The 23,702-nt window shown below is 41.3% G+C and overlaps 1 protein-coding gene across 1 annotated transcript; it reads left to right on the forward strand.

Moving 5' to 3' along the window:
* Window positions 1–4,718: 4,718 nt before the first annotated feature.
* GPR37 (G protein-coupled receptor 37) lies at window positions 4,719–20,805 on the forward strand. The gene is made up of 2 exons (XM_021553468.3): window positions 4,719–5,411; window positions 15,313–20,805. Exons 1-2 carry the CDS (start codon window positions 4,719–4,721, stop codon window positions 16,129–16,131), a joined length of 1,512 nt encoding a protein of 503 aa, XP_021409143.1. The 3' UTR covers window positions 16,132–20,805.
* Window positions 20,806–23,702: the final 2,897 nt, after the last annotated feature.

Below are 23,702 nucleotides of genomic sequence, written 5' to 3' on the forward strand. Positions count from 1 at the left end.
TAACTTATTCCTCAAGTCATTCACCTTAAAAAAAGAATTCATGACTTCTCAATCTAATGATCAGTGTTGGTAAAAAGTCAATACATCATTCTGCCTTTTGGATAAAAAAAGACAGAAAAGCAGCAATGTGAGTATCAACCACATCACAGTTTTCCATGTAACATATATACTTGTGTTTTATTACTAATTGTATTGAAGAGTTGCTGAAACTTCTCTTTTAAAACAAGGATAACTTATTGAACAAATCTATTTAGACTGTGTGACATGAGCACTGACATTTATCCTTTAAAACAGAGTTCAAACTTCAGCAGATGAGAAAGGTTAAAGGGAAAAGCATTATAATTTAAAATGTGAAACTAGACAGGAAGAGCAATCTATACTCAAGAGCCATCAGAAGGTTTCCTAATGATGTCAATAAATACATAATCAAAATACTAATTACAAGAAATTTACAATATTATCATAAAACTTCAAATTATTTTGAATTTAAATTTCAAAATTTTCATCATTTTTTTATTGTTATAGAGCCTGACTCAACCATATAAGAAACTGAATTCAAAACCAAAATTCCTCCTCTTAGAGTATGTTTATCTGCCTGAAATAAAAAGCCCAATGATACCACATCATAGTAATTATGCTCTCTCCAAACTCAGATTTTTATAATAGAATACACAACAAAATCCAATGAGATGTAAGAAGATAGCATAAACAAATCTATGTATTTTATAAACAAAAAAGTTGTCCTATTAAATCTACCTAAACAAGAAAGAAGAAACAAGTGTAAAGTAGCTGAGCATACCCTAGTTCAAAACCAAAAAGACAGTAGTTGTTTTGGGAAATACACTCCTTGTTCAGTGCTGAACTGTTAAACATTGCTAACAATATTCTGGGCTGCAACCAAAGTGTGGCCAGCAGGTTGAGGGAGGGGATCCTGCCCCTCTGCTCTGCCCTGGTGAGACCCCACCTGGGCTGGGCTCAGCTCTGGAGACACCAACATACCAAGAACATGGGCCTGTTGGGGATAGTCTGAAGAGGGACACAAAGGTAATTAGAGGGCTGGAGCACCTCTCCTACCAAGACAGGCTGGAGAAGAAAGGCTCCAGGGAGACCATAAAGCACCTTCCAGTACACAAAGAGAGCTGGAGAGAGACATTTCATAAGGACAATGGGGAATGGCTCCAAAATGAGAGTAGTTTTAGATTAGATATTAAGAAGAATATTAGATATTAAGAAGAAATTCTTTACTGTGAGGGCAGTGAGGAACAAATTCCCCAGAGAAACTGTTGATGCTGTGTCCCTGAAAGTGTTCAAAGCCAAGGTTATGTCGGGTTCTGAGCATCCTGGTCTATGGAGGGTACAGGGCAGGAGGGCTGGAACCAGATGATCTTGAAGGCCCCTTCCCACATAAACCATTCTGTGATTCTATGAACCCTGAGGAGTGGTAAAAAGAACAGCAGATTCTTGCTGTTTCAGCTTCTTGCTGAAACACAGTAACATGTTCAGTATTATTTATTCAGGTAATGAATACTGGAGATGTCAAAAAAAACCCCAGCAGTGCAGACATTGAGAGCCTATTGATTTTTTTACCATAGATGAACTATCATAGGACACCAACAGAACAGAATGAATGTATTTGGAAACCTTTCAATTTTTTTTTTTTTTTTTTTCATGTAGGAATATGCTTATTGGTGTTCCTTTTATAGATTTTGGCTGCAAAAACATCTATGGATTTTAGTTCCCCTATCTAACAGAGAAAAATGTTTTGGGTGTTTCTGGGTTGTTTTTTTTTCTTTAAACATGTTATAAATATAAAAGTCTCTTTGTGGTTTTCAAGATCGTTTCTAGGCTGATGCATGAATTGGCAGAAAGACTGTCAAAACATATACAACTTCTTTAGCAGAGTTGTGAAAGCCTTAATGAACTGTAGGCTGCATCAAAAAATAATGGAGTAAGAACTTTATTCAACAGAAATATCTTGTCATAAAAAGTAACGGAATTATTTGAAAGACATGGGGCAAATGGACCACAATAAACTCGTTCTCTAAAAAAACCAAAACAAACAAAAACTCAGAAATTGTATGGACTGCAGCAAAATTTAAAAAATATTTGGGACTAAAGATATTTGAAAAATGCAATTTTCAGACACTAACTTTTAGTATTTAACAGCAGCAATAGTAAACAGGAGACTATCATAATGGCAAATCAACTGTTTCTAAAGCCAGCAAATGACCTTTTTAGCTTGGCTGAATGCAATCCAAAATCCAAATTTTCTGTATGTGCTGTACTTTGCAACAAACAAAATACTTAACGAACCAAAAGAAATGTGACAAAGATAATAGTATATAATAGACTTTTCTTTGTGTTCAGAAACAATTTTTCTCCATTATAAAGCAGGTGAAATGCCAACACTGGAAAACCTATGCCCAACTCAGTTCTTATCTCACCATTACAGGATCAGTGATGTCAACCAAACACTGCTTAACCTTCTTCTTGACGATCCATATTTCTTGCAGAAGTATATAGAAGGGCAGTGTGTCTGCTAGCTCCTGTCTGCTCCTTTCATATAAAAGCCAGCAGCAAAAATCCCCAGTACCCTTTAAGAACAAGCAGGGAATTTATCATATCTGGTTGTAATGCCCTTTGGGACTCTTCAGGAAGAAAGGCACTGTAAATGTAAGCTCATTATCATCATTAACTCCTTTTATACACCAGCTGAGCTCAGAAGGAACAAATAGAAGAAAAATGAAAGGGAAAATAGGTTAAATACATTTGCCATTCTCTTCTTTTCCTGATAGGTTTTAACACTTCCTAGTTAGTTTTTAATGTTCATAGATACCTTTATTAGATTAAACTTATTATTTAATAGGTGTTCTTAAAATTACTTTGGTAATTTTTTTTTCAGGAGATTATATTTACATTGCTAAGGATTAGCAAGAAAATGGCTTGACTTGTATTTAGGGATATGCAACGCAGCAGTGCCTAACTCACTACACACTCCCGTAAGCTCAGAAACACCTTATGGTTTCCGCAGTTACACCTCACCTACATGTGTGAGGATGGTTTGAGAAAAGGAAAAACTCTCTGTCTAGCTCGTGTTTTCTGGGTGACTGTCACAGACATTTTTCAAAGTTAAAATAGCAGAACACCTTCTCAAGTTGCTTTATGGGAAAAATATTAAACTTTTAAGTTAGTATGGCATACTTTACAAAAAAGCTCTACAAAATGGCAACTGGAAGGAGCGATGGAGAATCCTTAAGGGCACTTATAATTTTACAGTTACTGTATCCAAATTCGGCACGCTGTGACCTGAATGAAATAAAAAAAAGAGAAACAAGAAGAAAGAACTGTGAAGTTTAACCGACTGTACAATGCAAGAAAGAAAACCATACACAAATGTCCATATCAGGAAAGAAATCAGTGGAGACGCCTCTGATGCTATTCCACTGCGGGAGGATGTGTGAACAGCATCTCCTTCGCTCAGCCTGCTGCTTGGTTTTGCTCTCCGAGGAGAACACCCGTCCGTGGCCTCTGCCCTCGCTGCTGCTCTGCCGCCAGCTCCCCGCTCCGCCTGCCAGCCGCGCTCCGCTCCCACCGCCCGCGGCTCGAGCCGGGCGAGACTCCCGGTGCCGGAGCAGCGCGCTTTGCCCGCCTGGCACCCGCGGCCCGAGGAGGGCGGCCAGACGCTGACACCGGGGCGCGCCGGTGAGCTGCAGAGAGCCGGCGCGGGGATGCGTCCCTGGCGGGGCCGCATCCTCGCAGGCAGAGCTCGGGGTCCGGCCCCACACGGGCCCGGCCCCGCGCCCGCCCCGGCGGGCGGTGCCTCGGCCCCGCGGCGCCGCCGGGCGGCGCTTGCGCACTGCGGCCGCCGCCCGCCCGCCTCTCCGGCGCGCCCCGAGAGCCGCGGCGGGGCCGGTCCGAGCCCGGCGAGCCGCGCCGGGCTGAGCGGGGCCGGAGCCGCGGGGAGCCGGCGGCAGGAGCGGAGCCCGCCGCACACCAGCCCCTGCCTGCGAGGGGCCGTGGCTGCCGCCCCGCTTCACTTGGTGCCCGCGCGACTCGGGAGGCAGGAGCAGCCCCGAGGGGTCCGTCCCGGGGCTTGCCCGCCCGGCGCCGGCAGCATCTGCGGCGCCCTGGCCGAGCGCGCCCTCCCCTGCCCGCGTGCGAGTGCTTGGGGGTGCAGTGATCGATCCCGGCAAGAGTTGTGCAAAGCTCCGAAACACCTTAAGCTGCGCGCAACAACCTGTGTTCTCCGAGGTGCTGGAGATGAGGAGTTAGTGTTCGCGACCGCCCGGCGAGGGGAGGTGTCTTCCTAAAGGGACTTTTCCTGACCCGTAGTGCCACCGGGTGCCCGCGGCGGCGAGAGGACGCAAATGGGCAGCAGGAGACCGGTGCGGCTGCTGGCGAGAAGGCAGCGGTCCCGGGAAAGGGCGGAGCGCCGAGGGGGGGTTCTCCCGGCGCTGCACTTGCTACATTAACTCGGCGCGTCGGAGCCGGCGGCACAACTTTCCGGGTCTGCCCCGGGCGTGGGCGACGAGAGGCTGCTCGCCGCTCCGCTCGTCGCGCCCCCAGCGCCGGCCGCTGCCCGCGGCGGACTCCGGCGGCAGCGGCGTCGTGGCAGGCTGTCCCCGGAGCCGGGTGGGCATGTCTCCCGTTCCCAGCCCCGCCGAGGGAGGCGGCCGCCGGGTCTGAAGGAGAGCGGGTGAGCCCCGCCGCCTCCCGGCATGCGGCCCCTCCGCGCTCCGCTCGCCCTGCTCTGCCAGGTGCTGGGCGCGTGGGCTGCCTGCGCCCTGGCCCCGGACCCCGCCGCAGCCTCTGGGCCTCCGGCGGTCCCGCAGCGCTCCCGCTCGCCGTCGGCCCCGCCGCCCCTCGCCCCGGGCCGGCGGGCGGCCGCGACGCCCCCCGGGCGCGGAGCCCTCCCTCGCGGGGCCGACGGCGCACCCGGCGGAGCGGCGGGACCGGGCGGCAGCTGCGCCCCACGCGGGGCGGCGGGGACCGGGCGGCGGCGGGCGCGGAGCAGCGAGCCCGGAGCCGGCGCGGCGGGCGGCCCCCGCTGGCTGCCCCTGAACGGCTCGGCCGGCGGCGAGGGCAGCGCCGGGGGCCGCGGGAACGCCACGGGCCGCCGCGCCCGGCTCCGCAACCCCTTCTACCCGCTGACCGAGGAGTCGTACGGCGCCTACGCCGTCATGTGCCTCTCCGTGGTGATCTTCGGCATCGGCATCATGGGCAACATGGCAGTGATGTGCATCGTCTGCCACAACTACTACATGCGGAGCATCTCCAACTCCCTGCTGGCCAACCTGGCCTTCTGGGACTTCCTCATCGTCTTCTTCTGCCTGCCGCTGGTTATCTTCCAGGAGCTCACCAAGAAGTGGCTTCTAGAAGACTTCTCTTGCAAAATCGTCCCGTACATTGAGGTAACGTCCGTGGGTGGGGACACGCGGACCCTGAGCTCCTCTCGCCGCCGCTTCCCGGCCGCAAGCCTGAGCCGTGTGCGGGGCCGTCTCTGCTGCCGGCCCGGAGACGTCCCGGTGCGCCTTGATTCGGGTTTCCTGGGTGCTCTTGCGACGGAACGGGGCCGCGTCCTGGCCCCGAAGGGACCGGAGTCGGCAGCGGCCGCACCGGCTCCAGCGGCACCGGGATTCCTGTGGCTCCCGCTCAGTGCGTCCTGCCACTCGCACGACTTGTGCCAAACTTTCCTTGCTTCCTGTGACCCTGAAAAACAAGTGATCGTCTCAGAATTAGATAACAAGTTTTTTGCTTTGTTTATTTTAGTAAAGTGAAGATGAGTCAGGAAAGCGGATGAAGGGCTTGAGGGGATCGCTTGTAAGGAGGTGATTGTAAAAAGGACCATCAATGGGATGTCTGGTTTCTTAATTTATATTTCAGCGTCCAAATCTCACGTTTATTTAGCTGCTGGTTTGTTTGGGTTTTTTGTTTGTTTGTTTGTTTTTGAAAGACACCAGCTCCGTTTAAACTGCTGCTTCTTGGCAGTTGTTCAGCGGCTCTGTCAAAGAAGCTCTGAGACAGCTGGCCACAGTCCTGCCGGCAGTGCTCAGGTTGTCCGCTTTATTTATTTACTGGAACTGAACACTGAGGCTTGCTGCTACGGTGGTAGCCTGGAGTTCCGGCTGGCTCGCCTGTATTCCCAAAACCTTACGTCCAGCATTATTCTGGAACTGAAAATTGAGGAAACAACTGGTGGTTCTCTTGTCCTAAGAATGAGCTATCAGAAAAGAAACCCAAACAAACAAAAAAGCAACCTCCTGTCCCCCTCCCAAAAAACCCTCAAATACCCAAGCTGTTATTAATACAGACAGTATCAGTTGCAGCAGCTCATTAGTACACAGTAACACAGCATTAACTGTCAAATGATCCTATGATATTTTAAAATGTTAAAAAAGATGTGTGACCTGTGTAGCCATAACATTGACACTGCTTCTTTCATGTGTTTAGTTTATTACTGGTGGTATTGGACAAAGGGTGGAGCTGTGCTACGCTTAGTTGAATTCTAGGCCAGTACTATACCACTGCATTTTAAAAACTCAGAGAACACTTAAGTGATTTGCATTTAAGAAGACATGATGCAGTAAATATGTATTTATTGAGAAAGTGATAGTGCTTGAATCCCTTAAAATTCCTGAAATGGATTCTGGGGCTGCTGTGTTAACCAATACAATAAAAGTAACAATTTCATTTAAAATATATAGTGTAGTTTGTGTTTCAAGGACTTTCATATGACATTTCATGCTTCCTAACCCTTTTTTGGTACATCCACATGCAAAATAGAAATAGATCAGTAGTTCAAAGTATTTGTGTGGCCACACTCTTCCTCAAAATTAGTTGCTTATGCTTTGCAGCTTTGGGCACTAAATAGCTTTTCAAGCTGAAAGTAGTTTGGCTGAAGTGTAGTTGTTGAAATTCAAAACTGTAATCCCGAAAAATATTCAGCTGCTGCTGTATGCCATTATAATTTAATGTTACCTTATTTTTTCACTTTAAAGTTCTGTGGATGCCTAGAATTGGTCTTATTCAAGAACTAGTACCAGTCCAGTCAGGATAAACTGGTAGCTTGGTCTCTGTGATAGGCTTAATTAATACTGGTGTCTAAAAGTTAAGCATTTTCCTTGTCCTTGAGGAAGTACAATTAACTTAGTTTTTAATTTCTTAAGAACTGAAGTTCTTAGTTCTTAGTTACAAATATAAAGAGGTCTAGCTTTAGGGCTCTGTGTTGCTCCCAGAATTGTACATTTTTTGTTCAATGGTTATTAAATGTAATAGTCATGCATGTAAGAGGAGTAAGTAAATGGCTGGATTTCCCTCTTTGTAAACTGTGGCAGTGAGTAGCAGATACTGAACACTACTGGATCATGACTTTCCCTCTACAGTTCACCTGGAGCCTGGAATGAGGGACACTGTCCTGTAAATCAGGATTTGACCCTGCTGATGCAGAGAAGGCAGTTAGAGCAAAGGTTCAGCGCTTTCCAAGTGTTGATCTAACCTCCCAGGCATTGCACAGTGACACTGACACCACCAGGAGCAATGCAGATGTGTAGCATGTCATGAAATCCAGCCCATGTGTAGCTGCTGCTCCTTGCTCTGTCAGGGGTTGTTTACAGCAGTACATTCAGCTGACAGCTGAACAACTCTCTTTTCCTTTGTAACTCACCTGGGCAGGCCCATCTTCTCTCACAGACGGAAAGGGTGAAGACTTCTTAGCTCCTTGAGAGGAAACCTCAGGAGAGGTATCCAGACCTTTGTGGAATACAAATAGAATCATCTTCCTGAAGATGGACACATTTTAACATCTTGTCTGTGTTTTCTATAAGTTTGCACCCCTTTCTTTTAAGGGTCTCTTGGTTCCATCTTTTAATCTTTTTATTTTTGTGGGGGTTTTTTGCATGTGCTGTTTAGAGAAAGAGCTACATGCTTCACCTGGTTTTGTGGATGCAGAAATATCTCAAGCATCAAAACCCCTTATTGACCTGAGTCTTCTGTCTTACCAGCTTTTATTCTCAGAACTAGAGAACAGGGCATGGCTGATTATCCACAGCAAGTGATGCAGTGATCATGGCATTTGAACATAATTCAAGCATTCTTAGTGTTGTTTGAAGATTTCAAGTGATCCCAGGGAAATACCTTGAGTTTTCTTAGTTCAGCCTCTTGTGGCCAATTGATTTTTATTTGTGCTGTTTTATGGATATTGTGTAGAATTCCAACAAAGCATCTGTTGCTAGTGATAACACATATGCACACAGTCTGGGGAAAATGTTTTATGATATCTTCCTGCACATTTGTATAGGTAAAGACTGAGCTTCTAGCAGTGGAATGTCTTCACAAATTTAATTTAAAGGGCAGTTTTCCCACACCTAATAAAGATCTTCTATGACAAGCACATTAAATAGTAATTTCACCTATATATTGTATTACCACTTGTAACTTGTAACTACTAGTTTTGAGTGTACAGAAAAGGAGTTGAGAAGGGAATAAATGTGGACAAAAGCTGTACTGTTACTGTGATTTTAAATATTTTACAACTGTTAGTCATGTGAAGTTGCATTTTTTTCTTTATTTTATTTTAATGCTGAAAGCCAGTAATGAAGATATTAAATAAGTTGATTAAGGCCCAAAGCAACTTGCACAAGATGACAAATAGATTCTGTCAGGTAGGACTAGAAACCTTTCAGGCTTAAGAGGGAACTTTGCTTGAGTTGTGTGCATTTTGCTCTTGGAGGTTACACAAGAAGCTTTATTTGAGAGGGTTGCATTCTGTACCAATAGATTGAATCAAGCTACTTATAGCCAAATAAGGGTTTAGAATTCAGGGTATACAGCCCTGAATTCAGTGCTAGTAATCATGAGGCCTTCTGCCTCTCCCATACACCTCACAAGGAACAGAAGGACAAAGTTTGCGGTGTCCTCATCTGGACCATATCATGCATACAAGACTGGTGTGATTCTGGAGCAGGCTGACACTAAAAGCCTTTGAAATCTGATGCCCAAACACTGCATGTGCTTTTGGCAATGGATTTGTGGCATCACTCCTGTTTCTTGTGGGCAAGTTCCAGCTCAGGAAAGCTATCACAATTAATATTCTTAGTGCAAAGCATAAGGATTGATTTGGACTGAAATACGAATTACTCTCTTTCCCTGGAGCTGATCCTCCAGGGCAATTTGAAGTGAGGCTTTTTCCCATTTCTCTTTTACTTGACGGAAGTGAGCAAGAAGCACAGAGAAAATGCCTATTCTCTGCCTGTTCCAAGCTGTGAGAAGAGATCCCTATTTTAAGTTTCATTTTAGGGAAGCAAATACATTTTTAATGGGAGTTTATGAAAGCTGTGTATTATCTATCTTTTCTGTGTCTTTTGATGCGCAGTATTTTCTTTATGTCTCTTTGACTCTAGTCAGAGCTGTGCTCCTGAACCTCCAGTGAGTCCTCTGGGTCACAGACAAAAACAGAGATGTTTGCAGTTTCAAGGCTTCATCATGAGAGTTTTCTAGGGCAATGGCTTGATGTGTCTTTAACTGAGCAGATTATCTTCCGTGCTTATCACACAATAAATAATTATTTAAAACTGAAGTGTTAATATATCTCTGCCCTTTAGGTATTAATAACACAATGATGACAGCTGCCATGTTGGTTGTTCTCTCAGTCTTTCTTTCCTCTGCAAATCCTGTCCTTAGGATCTTCTAAATTTTTGCTTTTGGCTAAACTTTGCCTGTGGCATTTCAGCATGGAAATGAATTTATGTCAGAGTAGGTTTAAAATTGGGTCAGTAATATTTAAGTTGCATATGTGTGGAGAGGAAAAGGCAGCATCTGTGATCCCAGCTCTATTGACCTGCTCTGAACACAAGCATGTAATTTCTCCATATGACAAGATTTTTCGTGCAAAAAGAGGAAGAGGTAGATTTCTATTTGTAGTTCCATATTGCTACTATTAAGAACTAGTGCAGGAGTCCCTTGTGTAGTGTGATGAGAACTTGATCCTTAGTGGAGAGTGACTTAGAAAAAAGAAAACAAAAATAAATTTACCTATTTGGTAGCGTGGTAGATTGCAAACAGGAAAATGAACAAAAATGAAGTCCTTTTGTTTGTTTGTTTTGTGATATTTCCAAGCTTCTGGATAAACCTGTAATGTACTAGTGAGTATTTCCAGTGCCCCAGAGCCCTGTGAGTCTGTTGACTTTTGCTTTCAGCAGAACTCAAGAGTGGTGCATGGAAGTGGATGCTCATTCTAAACAGTATATTTTATGATATACAGAAGTGTAAGTTATTAAGAGTAAATATCACATAAAGTATGTGTGCTTTGTGTCTCCTTGGTGTGAATGTTGACAGTATTTCAAAGGAAACAACAGTATTGTACCTGTTATTCTATGTGTACGATCATCTCCATGATAGTGGATTTCAGAATTACCATCTCATCTTTCAGATAGGTTATGTAGATTTTTATTTGGAATACATAAGTAATTGCTGATGTTAGAGCTATACCCTGGCCCCAGATCTTCTTAGCCACTGAATTATTCTTGCCACACCACAGTAGTGTTTTTACTGCATGACTCTTCCCTATTTTAATGCATAAAGCCATTAATGTTTAATAGCACTTCTTGTGAGAAATACAGATATATTTTTGTTCTTTTTAAATAATGACTGTTTTTCTTGGTTTTGTTTTGGGGTTTTTGGGGTTTTTTGGGGGAGTGGAGTGGGACTTTTTTATTAAAAGAACAGAAGTCTAGATAAATATTACATAATGGTTTGCAATGGCTTGATCTTTTATTTTGCAGTAGTCTGTTCTTATTACTGGAGTCTGTACTGTAAGTGTAGAGTAGTACAAAAAAAGGTATTGCAGTCTGTGCTAAATTTATGTATTTATCTTAGGAAAAAATGACAAATCTACAGGAGTCCCCCTGGTATGTTGCATTAACATGTTCAAAAGCTATGAAATTTAATGTGGATATGGAACAGCCATAAGAAAATGATAAACTATAATGGCTTGATGAATGAAAAGTTATTTATATTATATAACAGGAATGGATATACAGAGTTTACGGGGTGTCACTGATAGCTCAGAAGTGGCTTGGATGGTAGTCACCAACCTTTTCTGTAGCTCAGCTTTCCCATTACAATGGGAAAATGTTTTGTATACCCATCTTGTCTTGTAACAAAGGAAAAGTGCCATGTAGTTTTAAGAAATTCTTTTCTATCAACATAAAATATTCTGTCTTAGAAACTTCAGATGGTAGAAGGGTCCACTTCTTATAACACCTTTATTTTAACTTGTTCAATATAAGCTTTTAATTGTTTCCACTCACTTCTTTGTTAGAATGATCACTCTCATTTCCAGCCTGGAGCTGCTCAGAGCTGGTTGATTTCCATTCTGTTATGCTCACTGTCTTTTGGCTTAAGTAACTTTTGTGTCTCATCATAGATTTTTTTGTAGATAGAAGCAATATCCCTTCTTGCTCTCTGTTTTACTGGATGGAATGACCCAACCTCTCTATTCACTTACAGAATTTGATCTTTGTTGGTCTTTTCACTCAAGTCACCTTTTCTGATTTTGTTTCTCATTTTTATTACTTTTGACTGGAAATTAGTGGGACAAAATTGAGTCTTATTTCCACAGCCATAACTCACTGTAATACATCTCCACTGCTCTGCTGGTCAGCCAGAGTCTCTACTCCTGGAAGCCAGGGCCAAGAGCTGTGGGACCACAGCCAGGAGAAGAAGTAGGACAGGCCAGGAAAGGCCTGGGAACATTTTGGTAATTGTTAAAGTTTGTGAAAGGGGAACTGGTATGTTGGAAGAGTGGACAGGAGAACAGCAATTACGCTGAGCATTTCATGAGTTCACTATTGTTCTCTGTGGCCTCAGTTCCCCAAATCAGTTTTGGCACAGTTGGCTAACAGCTGGTGAGCTAATGACCAAAGGTTTATGCAGTGTCTTGAAATGGCATCGCAGCGCCCACTAATGCTGTCAAGGCTTTTTAAAGAGCAGCAGTGTTTAAAGAGATTATTTTGTAACAACAATGTCTTCCTCTGTGTGTGTATGCTGTAGCTAGCAATCCCTTCAACTGGTATGGGTATCTTCTCAAAGCAGGGGTTCCTTCACCTCAGAGCAGATTGATGGTCACTCAGTTGGAAATTTGGGGACTTTTCTGATTTCATGTAACAAGAGAAAGTTTTAAAATGATGTCAGCCTGAATGTCTAGAAACTGTAGGAGAATCTTCAGTGGACAATAGGGAAATAAACCAGACAGCTAAGTGATGATCAAAAACCACTGAGCCTGAGTTGCCCTTACCTTGCCTCATTTCCTGCCAGGTTGGTGGAATTAAGATTGCAACAGTTTATCAGACACTCAGCTGTTACAAAAAGAACACCATTAAACTCCCTGTGGCCTTGCACCACTTTACATTTTGTTAATTTGTGCTTTTCCTTCTCCCTGTCAAATGAACGATCTTAATTCTGTAGTTATTTCAAGGCAATATAACACCCGAAAAGAAAGTTTCTCTGAATTTTTTCACGCTTTCAGCTTTACTGTAATTATTAGTATAACTAGTATGAAGAAGCACACCTAAATTGAAATTGTGTGAACATGCAGAATGCATGTCCCAGTTCTCACCCATAGGTTTTGAGCAGCACCCATTGATTTTGCTGGCTATTATTTATAGTCTGCTGTGTGGAGTAAGTAATCCAGCCCTTGAATTGCTCTATTGCATTTAAGCAAGTCAGCTGGACTGAATCCATGATCATCTGCTTGAGTGTTTTTGTGTGGTTTCTGCGAGCTTTTCCATGGCATCACTAACTTTGCTAATTTACAGAAAATAGGAAATTGTTGCTTGTTCCAGGGAAACACTGGCTTTGTTTAGCTTGTTTCATCAGTAAATCCATGGGAGGGTTTTCAATGCCGCCTTCCAGTATTCTTAGTTGTTCCCTCTTGCTCTGTTTCCCTGTTTTAAGCCTCCAAGTTGTTGGCCAGTTAATATGACAGGAGCCCTGTAGGTTATGTTTCTTCATGGCAGACGTGTCTCCTTTCATTAGCCCAGCCCTAACAGCTGCAGAGTTCAATGTGTAAACAGTCTGTTTGCCATGAAATGCTGCAGCAATACAAGTGTCTGCCTTGGGGTGGGGGCAGGCTCATGCCAGAGCTGAAAGGAAACATCTTCATGCACAGAGACTCGGGTTTTCTTCTGTTTTGCTGATTGTTATTTCAATCTCTTTTCATTTCCAGATCTCAGTTATTTCCCTGTCTCTTATAATTGTAGTAAGCTGAGTCCTGACCCTTTTGTAATTCATGATGCGTGTTAAGGCTAAAGGTTTTGCTCTCACTAAGAGATTTGATGACTGCACACACATTTAAATATTTTGGAAACAAAGTTGCTAATCTTGAATTTAAAAACCTGACTCTGAGCTGTGATACAGGAAAATCATATTTCATTAGCAAAGTCTATCACTGTTCATTAAGATTTCCCTGTAGCTATTGTTCTTTAAATGTTTTTATTTCTTATTATCTTTAGCAAGCTTTTTTTGAATCTTGTCAGACAATTAAACTTCCAAATCAATGGTTGCCTATTAAAAATCTTCACAGTGGTGCCTTGTCATTAAATATTTCTGGAAGTTAATTAGGAAGAGGTTGCATATTACTTATTCCATCTTTTAGGAAGCTGCTTCAAAGAATTCTCCAACCAAGCCAATATCTTGCAATTGTAATTCCAAGTGCCTTATATTTTTCAATTATAGTCAATTTTAGCAATTTGATATGGCGATTAAATATTGAAGGTCAAAATTAATGATACATTTATATAATTGTGCATAATTGTACTATGTATCTTGGAAGAACTTTTTTCAGGGATGTGTAAACAGTATTATTTCAATATTATGGTGGAAATCAGAAAGTGCTTCTTAAAGTCTGCCTATGCGAAATTTAAATATAGCATTGCACATCAAATTTTGATAAGCAAAATTATAGTGAACTGCCTAATATTACTTTAGATTTCCCAGTTTATTGCAAAGATATGGTTCATTCATTATAAAAGTAAACATTCTTTACGTTTATTAGTGATATTATTTTACTTTTTCTTCACAACACATCAACACATTTTCAGCATAACACATGTATGCAAGAAAATAAGTTAATTAAAATTCAGCAGGGCACTTAGTCTTTCTCCAGTTGAAGTTAATGGGAGTTCTGCTTTAAATTTGAACTGAAGTTAAATTTATTGCTAATAGAATTAGACCAAAATGTATATAGTCTTCTTGCAAATTTATTTTAGGAAATTAAATTATAAACAGGATAAAATGATAGGAAATGATGTTTCATGATGGCACAAATTTCTGTTCATGCATAGAATAATGATTATTAAAGCTAGAGAACATAAGCATTGGTCTGTACTTGTTCTTCACAGTATATAACTGACAGCTCTCTCCAATCCATCTTTTAGTCATTTAAAGAATTAAACTTCTTCCATTTCTCCTGGCCTACAGTACACTCTCCCACAGAATGTTTCCTATGAAATTAAGCCTGGGTTTTCCTTGAAGTTTTTCTAAATGAAATACTGACTATTGGTTATATAGAGCCTAAGCACTGTAGTGAAGGTTAGTTTTGCACAGGCTTTGAAAGTCTGAGGATTTCAAACACAATTTCTTTGACCTCATGGTGGGGGATGACTTTATGCACCTACATCCCATCAAAATTTTGTTTAAAAGCCTAAGTCCACAAAAATAGTTGTTGGATTCTACTCAGTTCCATAGATTCCTCATCCCAAGGGTTTCATAAGTTTTGTAGATATGGAAGGTTTAATGTTTTGATCCCCTGCATGCATAATGAACTTGTTACGTGGTCATAACTTCTGCTGAAGGAAGACTCTCCTGTCTCTCCCAATTTGACTTAAAATTCCAAACCCTGTGGTGGAACGTATCTTTCTGAAAAACACCCCTTAATTAAAAAGTGGGGAAGGAAACAGTTTAGTTTAAAACTTTAGTCAATTCCTCTATATTCTTTTTTCCACTCAGTGTTGCACAGGTGCTTACTTGAATCTCCAGGAGATGTTGCCACTAGGCTGGAATAAGAATTTGTAGGCGAAAAAATAGAAGCATGTACTCTTTTTGGCATGCATGCTGGATGGTAGCTCAGGAAACACTGGAAGCCAAGTCCGTCTGTGATGATGCTTTTGATGGTGCTCAGCACCCCAGTGCTCAACTGCTTCACTTCCTCCCCTCCTTTTTTTTTCTCATTTTTTTTTCCCTTTTCTCCCCCACATTTTTTTTAACCTCCCCGAGACAGCCCCTGTATTAACCTGTGCTGCCTTTCCTCCTTCGCAGGTGGCCTCTCTGGGAGTCACCACGTTCACGCTGTGTGCTCTGTGCATTGACCGCTTCCGTGCCGCCACCAACGTGCAGATGTATTACGAGATGATCGAGAACTGCGCCTCCACCACGGCCAAGCTGGCGGTGATCTGGGTGGGCGCGCTGCTGCTGGCCCTGCCGGAGGTGGTGCTGCGCCAGCTGGCCAGGGAGGACCCCGAATACAGCGGCAGCCCCCCGGGCGAGCGCTGCGTGGTGAAGATCTCCACGGCCCTGCCCGACACCATCTACGTGCTGGCTCTCACCTACGACGGGGCGCGGCTCTGGTGGTACTTCGGCTGCTATTTCTGTTTGCCTACCCTCTTCACTATCACCTGCTCCCTGGTGACAGCGAGGAAAATCAGGAGGGCAGAAAAAGCCTGCACGAGGGGGAACAAGCGACAAATTCAGCTGGAAAGTCAGATGAACTGCACAGTGGTGGCTTTGACCATTTTATATGGATTTTGCATTATTCCCGAAAATATTTGCAACATTGTGACTGCCTATATGTCCACAGGGGTCTCTCGACAGACTATGGACCTCCTCCATCTCATTAGTCAGTTCCTTTTGTTCTTTAAGTCCTGTGTTACCCCAGTTCTCCTGTTCTGTCTCTGTAAACCTTTCAGCCGGGCCTTTATGGAGTGTTGCTGTTGCTGCTGTGATGAATGCATCCAGAAGTCTTCCACGGTGACGAGTGATGACAATGACAACGAGTACACCACAGAGCTGGAGCTCTCCCCGTTCAGTACCATTCGTCGTGAAATGTCGACTTTCGCTTCTGTGGGGACTCACTGTTAATTGACCTTAGGGCTTTATTTCCTGTATCTTTTTCCTTTTTCTTTTTTTTTACTTCATATTTTTCTTCTTGAAGCAAAATGCAGGAAAACAAAATCACTGTTAAAAAGTACGCTTGAAACCAATCTGTATTAACAGTCGTGCTTTGGAAAATAATTTCTTTGGTTATTAAAAGGAAAGAAAAAGAGAGAGAATGAGAGCCATCACTCAGTTTTAAATAATGAGATTTTGTATGGTGCTATGATTTCATTGGGTGAGGAAGAGGATCTATATCAATCCATTTTTATTTAATTCTGTAGTAATTTTTTTTGATAATCACTGTAAAATGATTATATAGAAATTGTGGGCTTTGCAAGGTGTTTTCATGTAAAAGATGTGGTGGAAAGTATTTGAAGGTAGTTTTAATCCAATTACTGTACACTATTTTGAGAGGGCTTGAGCTTCAGAGAATTTATAAAGTAGCATAAAAATAAATGAGGTTTTATTCTTTAACTTGATTTTCAATCTACATTTAACAAAGACACCTATGAGTAGTATTAAATTCCTTTAATAAGTAAAAAAAATCTTTGCATATCATAATTTAGGTGGCAATATTTAATTAACATTTGAGTACTTACACTTGGAGGATATAATTAGAGTGTTTAAGGAAGATGGTTTTAATGATATTAGATTTATAGGAGTGGGCTTTTTTAATGTTCTGTTATGAACGTTCAATGTGCCTCATTGAAAATTTTCTTCTTAACCTGCAGGTATACAAAATACTGAGTTATTTTATACTTCTTACCAAGAAACAGTCACTTTATCACTGAATTTTGTCTTCTGTGATTTCAAAATCAAGATTCTTTCCAGTATGCTATTGGTTTTACATTGAGTTTATGTCCTCCATCTCTGTATATATAGTTCCTACTGGTTTCAGTGAGAGTCTCATTGCAGAGAAAGGCATTTTTTTTTGCCAGAGGTTTGCTCTGACAATAAATGTGAGGGACTGAAACATGTGGTGAGTGAATTCCTTCTGTTTTAAAGGGTATAAACACACTTGGACACCTGGGGCTTGACCTAGAGCCCATGGCAGTCAATGGAGAGGTTTCCATCAATTTCAGAGAGCTTTGAATCAAACTGGCATCTTCTATTTGTTCTGGCATATGTAGCATGAATATTAATCACAGGGGCTGTGTGCTGGATCAGAACCATGCTGCTCTCACAGAGACTGCTATTCATTAGCAGCTCACAGCTCTGAAGCTGCTTTTAAGAGCCACTCTGTGTTTTGCTGATGGCTTCTTGCTGTCCACAGAGTTGTTAAAATGAGGGTATGTCAACACTGCCAGCAACAGTGTGATAGAGTAAAATCCAAAGTTGTTATAAGCAAGCCAGGCTTATAAGAGTCTCTAGGAGACTGCAAAGTGCCTCTCCTTACCAGCAGAGCTTATATCCCCACTCTTGGCTGAAGCAGACATTCTGTTCTTGGCAGGCAAGCCGGCTTCTATTTACACTGGGCAGCAGGCTGAAGTATAGACACAGGCTGAGGAACTGAATTTTTTATAGATAGCTTGTATTTTAATACTAATTAAATAAATAATGCAGCTGTATTGAGCAGAAGGAAAATCTCATGCATTCATGCTTTGAAATTAAACAGTGAGTATAACTGATGCAGTCTTACCTCCCTCTTGATACCTGCCTCGATATATGTTAAAAGGCTTGCTGTAACTTCTGGAAAGGACTCTATTTTTTGTTTGTAGATTCCAGACTTAATTTATCTAATCTTGGTGATATTCTTGGGCAAGCAGTATTTCTTCTTTTTCCTTACCATTTTAACCTATAATAATTTCAACTGAAAAAAAACCCAGTTGAAATTAATTAATATGAATATGAATCTTAATATATATACATGTGAGTTCTTCTTCTGAGTTTTGAATCAGATACCAGGCCCTAGCAAGGTGGTCTGCTTTAACCACAGGCATTTGTTTCTGCTTAGAACTTGAAAAATTAACCAAGTTTTTAAAGTCTTGTTTTACATGCTCAATCACTTCTGAAGATGGGAACTACCCCTCCTTATAAAACCTTTCATTGACTTTGCTTTGCTTGATTACATTCAATAAAGTATGAAAGAGAAAAGATGGAAGCAAAATCTTCCTCACTTTGCTGCCTGTGTTTCCTCAAATATATATTGCCAGCTCTGCATTTTGATTTTTACTATTCTCTTTTATATGCCAATATTTATAAAGAATGGGAATAAGACTCCTTTTTTTTTTCCTTGCTGAGGGAGCTGTTTCCCTCAGCTGCCTTTTCTGTTACAACAGGGGCTCAAGGATCTTGGAAAAGAGCAGCAGAAAGAGAGGAAGCACTTTAAAACAAACAAATGAAAAAAAAAAAAAAGAATTTACTTGGAAATATTAAATGATCACATTTTGCTATTTTAGGTTCAAGATTGCACCAGGACACAAAATGTCCCCATTGCTTTGGAGATAAGGTGCTTCCAGCTTTCCATTTGGCACTGGGCATGTGAGCTCTGCTAAGAACCGTCTCTAGCTCACAGCTTACATGTTCTGTGTCCCAGAAAGGTGCATTTGCTTCTGCATTTAAACATTTCCACAATACGTGTATGATAATCCTGGAAAAATCCCCAACCAACCAACCAAACGACCAACCCAAACATAAAACCAACAAAATCAGATCAAACCAACAAAAACTCCAAATCCATACCCAGTGAAAAAACCAACCCCTACATGAAACGATGTAAGAAGGCATTGGAGAAGATAGGATCTGGTAATGCTGTGTTTGTAAATGCATCCTCCTCCTTGTGTGGCAGAGCATTCTCCAGATGATGGGGCTTCTCTGTACCTTTGTGTAATCTTGCCTTTTCTGCTGCTGAAAGAGCATTTTTCACAGCTATTTCTCTGCCTTGCCATGGATTACTGTAGCAATTTGACACTCTTTTATTCTAATTTGTTCTCTAAATTGGTTAAACTAATACCTCATTAGCAATTTGTATTGTCACAGCCATTCAAGTGCCATGATAAATGATTCTTTATGTTAAAGATGCAGTACTGCATTGCATTTCTTCCATCCAACTGATGCTCTGAATTCTTGAAATTTTCTTGTGTTTGCTTTTCTTACTTTCTTTAATATTCTTCTATATTAAATAATAATTCTTTATTATTCTAATAATTAATAAGCTGCTTGTGTCTGGTTTGAATCCACTTCTGTCAGACAATTCTGTCAGAGGGAATTTGATGACTGAAGATTTTCTTATTGCAAAGATTTAATTTTTTACCTAAACTAAAGAAACTTGCAGAACATGGCGATCAACGTAGAAGAGTGATGAAATGGAAAATCAGATTGTAAGGTAGGAAAACCTTATACCTTTCACATATGTAAGCCTTTAATACATTAGCACTAATTGTCCCAGCCCTGGCTACATTGAGAAATTCAAAACCATGAAACTCTAGTATGTATTTCAGTATCTCCAATGAAAACATTTCATGACCTGTATCAAAAGATAATTTTGTAGGTCAAAGTACAAATGGTAAATTACTGAGTAATATCTCTCAGAAGAGATTGCTTATTTTACCACTTTCAAGATAAACTCCTACATTCAACCTTAAATAAATTCTGTGTTTAAATGATGTCAGTGACTTGCTCAGCTCCTGTTCTGTCATTGAGACCATGATGTAAGTTTCCACAGCTGCTGCTCCAGCAGCTCTGGGAGCAGCTCCTAAAGACACTACAGAGGTTTCCAAGCATGTAGTCCTGGATCTCTTTGTAAGAATTTGTGCCATGTTAGGCTCCATGGTGAGACTGTTCTATTGTGCTCTTGGCACTCAGAAGCAAACTAGATTCTATGAAATGTGAATTGCTATTGAAATTCTGAGTAGCTTACCCAAATTCATTAAACAACAAGAGTATTCAAAACCTCTCCTAGTATCTGTGAGCCATTGTCTTAGAAACAGTGTAAAAACATGCAACTTGCCCTGTGGGTGCCTGACTACTATTGATGTGCTCAGATACATTGCTGAGCTGCTTCTGGACTTTTTTTTTTTGCCAGGTGGCATTAACAGAACTCCCAAACCACTTAAATCATCCCCTTGTTATTGTACTGGAACTAAGACTGAAGTCAAAACCTGCTCAAAATTAGTCTGTCTCCTTAGCAGGACTCTCTTCTTTGCACGGAGAGCACGTCTAAGGTTACAGACTGTTAGTGGATACAGGCTTAGCACAGCAGCATCAGCATGTGTATGTTTGTTCATGTTCTGATGAATCAAAAATTTAGGTTCTGTTATTTCTGGGATGGAAGAACAAGATTCAAACCTGTGCTCTGCTTAATTTAGAGGTGAGATTTGAAATTTGGTGGTTCAACATGCCATTAGAAAGGCATAAGTGCTGTAGTAATAGACACACTGGTGTTATTACAGGGGAGAACCTATAAGAAGTTAACCTCCTGCAGAAAGCTGATTCATCTTATTTTTTAAGAACCTAGACCTAATGATTTTCCCGAATTGCAAAGGCAAACAGGGATTTCTTGTGTCTGCATGCTGAAACAATCCTTATTTCTTTGTATCACTGAGAAATGTGATTAGGATGAGTTATAACTTTCTTCCTTCTTTCTTTTTCTATGAAAAGCTCAGCCAAAGTCAATGTGAGCAGATTATATGAATCATTAAAACTTAATGGCATTCTACATGTACTGTCTCAGTCTTCGGGAACTGTATTTTTTCACTACTGTTTTGTATTTGATTGAGTCATTTAACACCTGCCCTTGGTAGATGTCAAATTTTCAAAAGTAAATGGGTATGTTTTGTAATGAATAAGAAACAATGAAAAAGCCACAGATTGAGATACTCCAGGGCACCCAGGCATCTCTGCTTATAGGAACACTGACTCATGCTGAGAGCTAAAGGTTCACCAGTCAGGAGAGCCATGTTTAATCATGCACTGTATTTAACCCCTAAAAACCAAGCTGCTTCCTTCCCTATGGTATAGTTTGGCTGGTTCTGGTTTTGGGTTTCAGGCAGTAAAAGCTGTGACAAAGACTCTCTGGCATTTTCAAAATAACAACACATAAAGCCAGTGCTCTATGTCTAGTGGTGACACATTCCCTATGTAGTGTTACCTGGAGTGCCAGGATCCATTCCTCTTTCAAGGAAGAGGTCAAAGATTTCTGTCCTTGTGCACATCTTGTGCATTACAGCTTCTTATTACTGAAAAGCAGAAGATATTATCCTGACTAACATTTTTGAGGGATTTTTCTTCAAGTAGAAATCAGGCCTGTCAAAGTTACAGGTCCCCAGTTTAATGTATTTAATATAAGTGCTAGTGGCAGCATTATTACTCAATTAGTAGGTAATTTTTAGCTAAAGGGGAAGTTTTTCTTTTTTAATATGTATGTATTTTATCCTTTCTATTTTATCCTTTATTTTTCTGTGATCACAAAGATGTTTTTTCCCTAAACAAAATGCAAAAATTCCACAAGCACTCATTCTTTTGTCTAGTTAAATTCCATCATTAGCTTACATCAGACATTTTCATTTGTATCCACAGTGAATTTATCCCATTGTTCTTTGAGAAAGGAAACCAAAATCCTCAATTAGAAACATGGTCATTACTAACTTGATCTTGAAAAGAGAAGACTTGAATAAACTTTGCAGGCTGGGATGATAACAGTTTTTTTTTTTAAATTTTGGTCTTACCACCCAAAACTTTTTAGGAGATGGGAGATACATACAATGTAACATACATAAACCAGTACATACAACATATACATACAGATACAACAAATACATACAACAATAGTTTGTGGTTGAATTTCTTAATTGTCACTAGAGACTCCAGAATACATACTATTTTGAATGAAATTATTTATATTAGCTGGATATGCATGTGATAGTCCCTGCTGAAGACAATACAAATATTTAAGTAAACAAATAAATTTTAGCCTCTTCAGTTTTGTACCAGAGAACTAATTCTTCCCTAAAATGTGCTTCCAATTTGATTTAATATACAAGTGTGTGCTAGATTAATTAATTTAGTGGTTTTAGTGTTTTTAGTGTTGAATAGGGAACACAAAAGCCTAAGAAAGAAGGTATCATATTGGTAATTGTAGCCAGCAGTTATACATCACATTTTTTCTTAAATTCTTTCATCCGTCTATTTTGAAGCAATTTCTACTGACTGTTCTTATCAGTTTTTCAGTGTCTTATTCCATTTGCTAACTCTCCCCTGGGCAAAGGAAAATGCTGTTGTTTTTCTGAAGATCAATTCTTTTAAACTGAGCATGTAAGTAAGTCTCATTCATTTTGCACAATCTATCCACTGGAAGACTAAAAGGTGAACAGTCCTTCTCCCTGTGGAAAGTATTCACAAATAAGGAAGCTGCAGTCTATCTTTCTCTACCCTAGCAGAAATGAAAATATCTCATCAATCTGTACAAGACCTGTGGCCAGAGTATCCACACTACAGCATGTATTTCTGACTTAAAACTGGCTTACCTACCTGCAAATCATGATACAAGAGAAAACAATGGCCTCTCCTTGCCAAGACATGGGAGGTTTCTGCAAGAAACTCTCAGGTATCTTCATTTCATATAGTAATTCTCTATGGAGTCTCTTGTTATCTATTAAAAAAATCTAGATTTTTAAATACCTGTGTGACCTCTGAGCAAACTATTTCTCATTTAGGGCTTCTTTGAGCAGGTATCATTCATGAGCCTTAAGTTCAGGCTTGTATGATTAAGCTGGGGGTTGACATTAGTTGTTGACCTGTCTATGATGCAAGACATGCCTCTGTGTGACCAGCACTTCTGGAAGCTGCATCTGGAAGGTGAAAGGACAGGGATCCCCCACAGGCAATGCAGTGCATCTGCATCCAGCCTCCTGGTGGTCCATGACAATTTGGTGACAAGTTTGTCAAAACCTGGGACTAGTTTTGAGAGGCTTGGATAGCCTTACAGGATAACCAGTCTCTTAAACTATTAACTCCTCCTTAAGAAATCTTTGTTTCATATGGCAGATGACTTGCCTTTGGCTTTTGACAAGAGAAGAGGAAGAAAGAAGGTGTAAGAAAAGGAGAGGATCCTGCTCAGATGTGGATTGACTTTTGTCTTTGGGGATAGAATTCTGTAATTCTAGTGGTTTCTTAGCTTCCCCAGGTTAAAACAGATTGGACGCTGAATACTCCACTCTAATATAGACCTCCCAACTGCTGCTGAGGATGGATCCAGTGACCCAGGTAAAATGAAGACACTTGAGACAATACCTGACTTTTTTCTTCAAACTCACAGGCCTGTTAGAGTAACAGGTCCATTCTGATATGAGAACATGTAGGTTAGCCTGCTTTTCCTGATGTCTCCCCTTAGTGATGAAAGGGTTAACAGTGCTAGCATTTAGTCTAGCAGAGCCTGGTTTTGGATGAATAGGGGCAGTTTGTGTCTTCTCAGTGCCTGTTTCTGGCTGTCTTCATCCTGCACAAGGCAGCACTGTATGTTGAGATACTGAAGGTCCTACTGCCTGTAGGGCTTGACTTTTTTTAACCTTTCTTTGGTAAATAAAAGGAAAGAAAGTAATTCTTAACTGTTTGAGGGC

Source organism: Lonchura striata, chromosome 5, assembly GCF_046129695.1.
Source record: "Lonchura striata isolate bLonStr1 chromosome 5, bLonStr1.mat, whole genome shotgun sequence".
NCBI classification, from domain to species: Eukaryota; Metazoa; Chordata; class Aves; order Passeriformes; family Estrildidae; genus Lonchura; species Lonchura striata.